The sequence below is a fragment of the Triticum aestivum genome, chromosome 4A (genome assembly GCF_018294505.1).
Source record: "Triticum aestivum cultivar Chinese Spring chromosome 4A, IWGSC CS RefSeq v2.1, whole genome shotgun sequence".
Taxonomy (NCBI): domain Eukaryota; kingdom Viridiplantae; phylum Streptophyta; class Magnoliopsida; order Poales; family Poaceae; genus Triticum; species Triticum aestivum.
In genome coordinates, this window is record NC_057803.1 from 747283098 (window position 1) to 747292110 (window position 9013).

At 46.7% G+C, this 9013-nt stretch overlaps 1 protein-coding gene and 1 pseudogene across 1 annotated transcript in view; one reads left to right on the top strand and one right to left on the bottom strand.

Moving 5' to 3' along the window:
* Positions 1-732: 732 nt before the first annotated feature.
* LOC123083599 (receptor-like protein EIX2) lies at positions 733-3658 on the top strand (annotated as a pseudogene).
* A 1318-nt stretch (positions 3659-4976) lies between these two features.
* The window catches only part of LOC123084576 (leucine-rich repeat receptor-like protein kinase PXL1), a 12271-nt gene continuing 8234 nt past the window's right edge, over positions 4977-9013 (bottom strand). The window contains exons 2-3 of the mRNA XM_044506102.1: positions 5531-5656; positions 4977-5107 (exon numbers count right to left, since the gene is read on the bottom strand). Coding sequence (XP_044362037.1) covers positions 4977-5107; positions 5531-5656 — 257 coding nt within the window. The remainder of the gene's footprint in view (positions 5108-5530; positions 5657-9013) is intronic.

Consider the following 9013-nt stretch of genomic DNA (forward strand, 5'->3'; position numbering starts at 1 on the left):
CGTTTGTGATGTGATTCGTCGTACTGTCTCTGTCATTTCGAGCTTAGGAGATTAGCGCATCTTTAAACTTTATCTCTAAATGTGCTGATCGAATGGTTGTAATAAGTTTGAACCCTTTTAGATGGGGCTGTAAATCTGACTCTGATGGTTTCATTCGTTAATGGAGCCGGGGAGAGGCCTCCCTGTTCATCTAAAAAAATATTTCTATGTGGACCCTGGACCTGCCAGCCGCAATCATCACAACGAATCGCAAAGATGTACTGGACGGGGTAGATTTCGAGCTCCTGTGAGCTCGTGATCACATACTCCACGTCCACTTCTCAGAGACAACTACAGCAACAAGGACTAAAAGAAACTGTAAAACTGCCCTGAAATTATCTTCACTTATAGTATATCGTTCAGTGAGCTGAGAAATGGAAGGAAAAGCCTGCACCTCTACTAAACCATGTGGTGCTCTTCACTTGCCTAACCTGCACGTCCGTCAAATTCACTGGTCGGGGACTGTCACAAGTAGACGAATTCTGGCCTTGGAGTTTGTGTGGAAATTCTCCATGCCTGACGTGAACTTGCCCAAAAATCGTGTGTATATGCTTGCTCACAGGGTTGCGGTCAGGTTGCCAGTCTGCAAGGGGCATGGACTCGGTCAGAAACATGGACTCACTAATATTGTTTACAATTGCCATAAACTCCACTTCGTAGTGGCTCAGAGACGAATCCATCGTCTTCCTCGCCATGCGTACCACCACTGCCGAGCTCCTGCTCATATGCGTCCTAGCTGCCGCCAGCTTGCTGGCCTCCGATGCACATCAGCTCAGGCCGGCCGGCGGCTCGGTCGGTGCAGGCTGCATACCGCGGGAGCGGGACGCCCTGCTGACATTCAAGCGCGGCATCACCAGCGACCCCATGGGTGTCCTTGACTCTTGGCACAAGGAAGATTCCTGTCAGTGGAGGGGCGTCAAGTGCAGCAACCGGACCGGCCATGTCCTTAAGCTTGATCTTCGTAGTCTGTATGTGGGCATTTTCGATGAGTACGACACAGCTTTGGTTGGCCAGATAAGTGATTCTTTGCTCTCCATGGATCGTCTAGTGCACCTTGATCTTAGCATGAATTACCTCGAGGGCCCAAGTGGCCGCATGCCGGAGTTCTTGGCCTCTTTGACGAGATTGAGATATCTCAACCTCGCCGGCATACCATTTTCTGGCAGAGTGCCCCATCAACTCGGCAACCTCTCAAACTTGCAGCATCTTGACATCTCATGTCAATTTGATGGAGAAACCAATATGTATTCAAGAGACATTTCATGGGTAGCGCGCATCCCTAATTTGCAGTATCTTGGAATGAATTCGGTAAACCTCTGCACAATGGTTGATTGGCTTTATGTTGTGAACATGATTCCTTCTTTGAAGGCCCTCGATCTTGGGTTTTGCTCTCTTCCAGCCATAGATCATTCACTCTCACATATTAACCTTACCAAACTCGAGATGCTTGATCTCTCCGGCAACATCTTTGCCCACCCAATGGCAAGGAGTTGGTTTTGGAATTTGACAGGCCTCCAGCATCTCTACCTAGGCGGAGCTCAGTTATACGGTCAACCTCCTGATGCACTGGCACATATGACGTCCCTCCAAGTCCTTGATTTGTCATCTAATCGTAACATGGGGACGATGACTACAAGCTTCAGAAAACTATGCAATCTAAGAATCCTGTACCTTTCTTCTTGTCAAATTGATGGAAATATAAAGGATATTATAGGGAGGATGCCCCAGTGTCCCTTGAACAAACTGCAGGAGCTGTATTTGGGCTCCAACAATATTATCGGAATCATGCCGGACCGGACAGCACACTTGACCAGCTTAGTCGTTCTTGACATCTCTGGGAACAACCTAAGTGGAGGCATACCACGCGGTGTGGGGCTGCTCACTAGCTTAAGCAGCCTTGATCTCTCTTGGAACTATCTCAGTGGACATGTGCCATCTGAGATCAGCATGCTTGGCAATTTGACAGTAATGGATCTCAGAGGCAACCACTTCAATGGTGATTTGACTGAAGAACATTTTACAAGTCTAACGAGGTTAAAGGTGCTGTCTTTAAGTGAGAATCCCTTGAGGATTACAGTTGGTTCCGATTGGATACCACCCTTCAGTTTAGAAGGAACGGATCTTGGCTCTTGCCAACTGGGCCCTTTGTTTCCTGCATGGCTTCAGTTCCAAGTGGACATTTGCTGGATGGATATATCACGCACAGGTATAGTTGATAGGCTTCCTGACTGGTTCAGCACTGCATTTGCAAAGGTCACAGATCTGGACATCTCCAACAATGAAATCAGTGGCCGATTGCCAAGAAACATGGAATTCATGTCACTGCAATTGTTTTCCGTCAATTCAAATAAACTAACCGGTGAAATCCCAAACTTACCAAGAAGTATTACCTTCCTGGACATGTCTGAAAACTCTTTATCTGGAATTTTGCCATCAAACATTGGGACTCCAGAATTGATTTCATTATTGCTGGTATCCAATCAGATAACTGGTGGCATTCCCAAATCTCTTTGCAAAGCGGAAGCCTTGGTTCTATTGGACTTGCGCAACAATCTTTTCGAGGGACAACTTCCTCGGTGTTTTGGGGTGAAGAACATTTACTTTCTCATGTTGAGTAACAATAGATTCTCTGGCAACTTCCCACCATTTCTAAAACATTGGAGACAATTGAGGTCTCTAGATCTATCACGCAATAATTTTTCCGGAAGGTTGCCATCATGTATTGGAGATTTGGTTGAATTACGATTTCTGCGGCTAAACCAGAATATGTTTTCCGGAGAAATCCCGGGCACCATCTCAAATCTTAGTCACCTTCACCATCTGAATCTTGCAGGCAATGGCTTATCAGGTGCCATACCACGGCATCTGTCAAATGTGACTGCCATTAAAGTATGTAAATTCCACGGTTTACTCAGAATTACCTTTTGGCAGTTACTTGGATTTTTTCAGTCAACATTATTTTTCCTCTGTGGTCGTCAAGGGTCGTGAACTTAATTATGGTATTGATATTTTGGATATGGTGAGCATTGACTTATCTTTCAACCAATTAATTGGGAGAATACCAGAAGAAATAGCTGCTCTTGGTGCGTTGATAAACTTGAATCTATCGTGGAACCAATTGAGTGGGAAAATCCCAAATAAGATTGGGGCCTTGCAGGCATTGGAATCACTTGACCTCTCAAGGAACATGCTTTCTGGCGGGATCCCTTCGAGCCTGTCAGATATAACCTATTTGAGCTACTTGGACCTGTCTGATAACAATCTAACAGGGAGAATACCATCAGGACGTCAGCTTGACACCCTCTACAATGAGCAACCTTCCATGTACAGTGGCAACAATGGTCTTTGTGGATCTCCTCTTCCAAACAGTTGCCCTGGAAGGAATGTAACAATGCAAGACGATCAGAAAATGAATGGACATTCCTTTGAGCCAATGACCTTTTATTTTGGACTCGCTCTGGGATTTATTCTGGGTCTCTGGGCGGTGTTCTGCGCCTTGTTGTGTAAGAAAGCATGGAGGATTGCTTATTTCCACATGGTTGACCACACATATGATCAGATATATGTGTTTGCCGTTATCACATGGAAAAGCTGGGCCAGACAGGGAACTACAAATTGAGTAAGGAGAGCTCCGAAGAAGCATGAAGCAGCATATTAGGCTGAGATTTTTATTTCGTTGAAGTTAATGTAAAGGATAATGATGATTCATAATTGTCTATTCGTGTATGATAATACTTTTGAACTCCTGTAATTACTATTGTTCAGATGTTGTGCTGATTGTTTGTGTATGATAATACTTTTGAACTCTTGTATTTGCTACTGTTCATTTGTTTATTTGTTCCATAGCTTCATTGTTTAGAGTTTCACAGTTGGTGTAGCCCTTATGGGACTCTGTTTTCTCTGTTATCTAGTAGAGTACTGGATGTGAGTAAGAGGAAACCCATACGCTCACTTTGGAATATGCTCATTAGTTTCAGGCTGATGCTCGTTGTATTTTTTTGGAAGGATCACGCCACACACGAATGGTCCATATGAATATAGGATGACTCGATCCTGTAAATTTTGAGAGAGAGCTCAAGTACAACATTGTGGGCAGCTCAGGCTTTCTTTGTCGGAACGTTCGTTTTTCTGTCCTATTGATGGTTGCTAAGTTGTGATATTGTTGTTAGTAGCATTCAACTCTGCGGAATTCTGCTACCTGTTTTCTTTCTCTGTTTTCTGAGTTGTTGTTGGTAACCGCTCAACTAGCACTTGATATATACCATCAACCTGGGGATTGTTACATTTTTCAGCGTCACTTTTTATATGTGTGCCCCTTCTCCAGCTGAACCAAAGGGCCAACCTGCGATCCTGCCGCATAAATCATCCATGATTCTGCAAGCCTGCACATTTGAATTTGATTGTCTACAACCAACAGCCGTTCCCGTGACGAGACCATATCAAACCCGTTTTGAGGGCCACTATAAAAACAGAGTATGCTTGCAGGTTAGAACAATAGCAGCCATAAGTGTTGTTAGCTAGGTTCAGTCGTCATTCGAATGTCTTTTCTTTGTCATGAATGGTTGCAGCATGACACTATGGATCTTCGATTTAAATTGAAATGTGTACTATTGCTGAAGTTGATACCTCTTTTTGACAGTGTTGAAGTTGATATGTTGCTTGTTTGCAAGTCATAAGATTGTACACGAGACCGGGCGGTAGGCCCGGTTAGCAATCTCAAACTTTGAATATGCAATTACAAGTAAGATTGTACATGAGAGATGTGGCCTGAATGTGTGTATGCCAACTGCACAAAGTGGATCACTGCCCTGTAGCTTTGCAGATTACCTAGCTAACAATACTGCTGGCTGCTATTGTTCTAACCTGCAAGCATATACAGACTAGCCGTAGCATTCATAGTGGCCACCCCCAAAACGGCTTCGATATTGTGTAGGTGATCAGGGGAACTCCTGCTGGTCGTAGGTGTCCTCATGGACCGACTCTGCAGCAGGATCACAGGTTGGCCGGCCTATGTAGATGCTTTGGTTCAGTATATGTTGTGCTGACCGCTTTGGTCGTCCAGTGCAGTCTAGTCAATGAGAGCAGAGACAAGTAAATATAAAAAGTGACCCTCCAGAATGCAAAGATCCCCAGGATGATGTTATGCCAAATACTAATTGCTCAAGTCCTCACCACTAGCAACAAGGAAAACTATGAGCAGCAGAATTCTGCAGAGCTGAACGCTCCTAACAATATATAATCTATCCCAACTAGCAACCATCGATAGGACAGCAAAATGTTTCGAGGAAGAAGGCAGATTAGCCCACACTGTTACTCATAGCTTAACTCCGTCTAAAAGGTTATTCGACTGACCATGACATCGTATGGACCATTCGTGTGTGTGCGTGTGTGGGACTGTCTGACAGATCATTCCAAAAAAAAGCAGAAAATTATTCAGGTAACACCAACATGTATACATCAGAAAGGATGGGGCCGGCACCTATTCATTCACCTGGTTGATAAGTGCTACAGACTGAGATGGTCTGGATGTCGTTGCCGTCGAGGACAAGGCCATCCTTCACTTCAACTTCCCCGACAACAAGGTGGTCACTCCATCGAGCATGCCCGCTTTCCTCACCTGCAATCAACACAGCAAAAATCAATCAACTACACCAAGAACAGATCACCCCACCCTCTCCTTACACCGAGTGAGATCTACCCAAATCTACACCTTAATCGAAAGAGCTGCAAGACGACTAGGCAAAGGAGATATTTTGTTGTTAGTTAAGTTCTTGCTCATTTGGAACTCTATATGCTTGTTTGTTGTTAGAAACATGAGAATGTTGTGCTGCCTACTTAGCTCAATATCCTGTAACAAAAAAGTTCATTTTGCAAGTTCCAAATGAGCAAGTACTCCAAAGACTAACATCACTAAGAATACTCCAGAGTTCAAGATTTTATTCTTAATGGGAGCAGTCAGGAACACAACAAACACTGTGAAGTGTGGAAGAACCATTTTGATATAAAGGTGCCCATTGCAATAAGGAATGTCTCATTTTGTTCAATTTCTCATGTGAACAGTACAGAAGACCTTTACTCTTTATTTCCTGTTTCCAAAGTAAAAAAAAGGCTGGCTTGGCCGCACTACCACAATCGCACCCTATGCCCACGGCCCAGGCCGTCGGCATAGCCTTGATTCCTGTCGGGACAGGTCTATGCCGACGGCCCCCGTCGGCATAGGGCCGTCGGCAACATATCCGTCGGCATAGCCCGAGGGGCCGTCGGCAAAGAAAGGTCGTCTGCATATGTCCTATCCCGACGGTGTCCGTACATCTGTGCCGACGGCCTGGGCCTTCAGCAACGTTCCCGCCTAACGGCGGCCGCCGTCAAGTGCTAACCAACGGCTGCTCGACACGTGGCAAGTTTGAACTAAGCCGTCGGCATAGCCCTGCCCCAGGAGTGCCCAGTTGTCGCCACGTGGCAGGTCTAACTATGCCGACGGCTAGGCCGTCGGCATAGCTGCCACGTGGCGGCAACTGGGTGCTCACGCCAGCACTATGCCGATGGCCTAGCCGTCGGCATAGATTGTATTTGATTTTTTTTTCTTTTTCATGTTTGTTTTCAGATCCATTGAATTCAAATATACAGCAGATATATATGATGGAAATAGACATATAGAACACATCTAAGTATCATCTGGCGCCGTCACAACAATATATGCATAAGCATCATCACAATCAACATAAACATAAGCATAAGCATATAAAGAAGCACACAAGTCATCTAAAGGACCACTAAAGACCACAAGTTTATCATCATCATCACCACACCACACACAAGTCATCTAAAGAAACACAAGCGAAAGGCTTAAGCGCCAGGACGTCGAGCACCGCGGAGGTCGTCACCGCCAAGACCGCCGAAGCCCAGGTCATCACCACTAGCGGCAACGCTACCGCCAAGACCGCCTCCACCTCCGCCTCCGCCTCCGTGATCGGAGTGGTCGGGCTCCGTGACTCGGGAGTGCTGCGAAGACCACCGCCAACGGTTGATCCACTGGTTCCCTGGATGTTGAAAAGACATATTAACAGGATATATGACTGTGTTGAAAGGCATGATATGCTTTGGGTGAATAGATTGGGGATGAACTAACCGGCGAGGGGCCAGCGTTCTGTGCCACAAACTCCTCAAAGGTCAGCAGCCTTGATTGTGCTGGAGGACCTTGTGCTGGTTGCAATTGAGGACACCTGCCGGCCGCCATTTCCTGAAAAGCGTGCTGCATCTAGCGATCCCTCTGCTCATGGTATGCATAAAGGCTCTCGTGCCACGCCATGGTCTCCTGGCATGTGTACTCCAGGTAGGCCTACGGTATGACATGATGGAACTCATAAAACTACTAAATGCGGAAAATAAAGTGAGCAATGAAGATAAGAGGGAAAATACTTACAGATTGTCGCTCCTGAAAGAGGGACTGTGACTGTGCACTGTTCATTGGCGTGCTCATGCGCTGGCTCAGGCTCGGGTCGATCCGACGGATCTGTGTGTAGGAGATAGTAGGAGTGATCACAACATCGAGAACCGCCTCCCGACCGTGCTCCTTGGGCCCCATGCCCACCACCACCCTATCGTCCAGATCCGCCGCAATGGGGTCAGGTGTGTCGGGATGGAACCTCAGATACCCATCGGAGTAAGCCTTCTTCCTTTGTGCGGTCTTCTTGCCGTAGTACTTGGGCTCGCCAGGCTTGGATTCCTTCCGCGTATGAGCGACCTCCCATGCCTCCATGTGTGAGAGCGGCCGCTTCAGTTTCTCCTCCTGCACCACCAAACAGAGGTTACTCATACATAAGAAAGTGATGGTAAATAGATGAAGAAGAATGTTTAATGGGGTTAGTCATACATTAAGTGCCTTGTGGAGAAAGTGGTTTCGGTTTCCTGAGCATGTACTCCCTCCTTCCCTCGTTTAGCCTTGTTTTTGATTCTCGTAGCCGCCCAGGCTCCAGCCTCATCACACCAAAGATCCACCAATGCCGCCCAGGACTCATTTTTTCCATAACACCAATTTGGACAGACCTACATAATGAAAGCATAATGGCATGTTAACACGAAACGGTGAAATGTACCACAAGGTAATGAAAGCATAATGAAAAATCTTTTATACTTACCGCCAAGTACTCGTGCCTCTCCAAGGTAATGCCCATCGTCCTTCGCGCTTCTTCCTTGGTCATCTTCACACCAAGAGCATCGTGATAGTATGTCGAGATGGCCACATAGCGCACGTCGTACTGCATCTGGCGGGCCTTCTTCTTGCATTGGCGCAGCACGATCTGGTCTGCTCTGGCCTTGTGCTCCAGAAGAACTCGGTAGAATTTCTACAATCATGCATGAAACAAGAATGGAAGAAGCCCTGAGTTAAATCATTCATGAAACTAGAATGGACTTGTGCTTCTGAAGAGAACTCACCCAGAAAGTAGTGATCACGGCCTTGGCATGGGTCTCATGGTCCGCGTGGAGGGCCACTTCCCAGTGGTCCCAGCTCGTGGCCAAAACCCGATGGTCCGGCTGCCTGACTGGATCCGGACAGTACAACCCCGGCCAGTATAACTTCAGCAAGACGGTGATGAGGCCGTTGGGAATACGGACCCCTTTAGAATATATCCAGTTGCTGCAAAAGAATGAACTATTAGCATGTGACAAGCAAAATAGATAACAACCGGAATGAGCATGTGACAAGCAAAATAATGAAATTATTATAAAGTGGCACTTACTCTTTCCCCGTGGGCTCAATGAGCCACTTCTGCTCCTCAGTAGCAGGAACCTGCTTTGGTAGCTTTGCGTTACCACGCAGCCATCCCTTGTTGTCAACCCCCTTCCCGCCACCACCATCATCCCCGCCACCACCCTCCTCCTCGCCTGCCTCCCCCTCCCCAACCTCCTCCTCCTCCTCGCCGTCCTCCTCCTCCTCCTCCTCGTCCTCCTCCTCCTCCTCCACCTCCTCCTC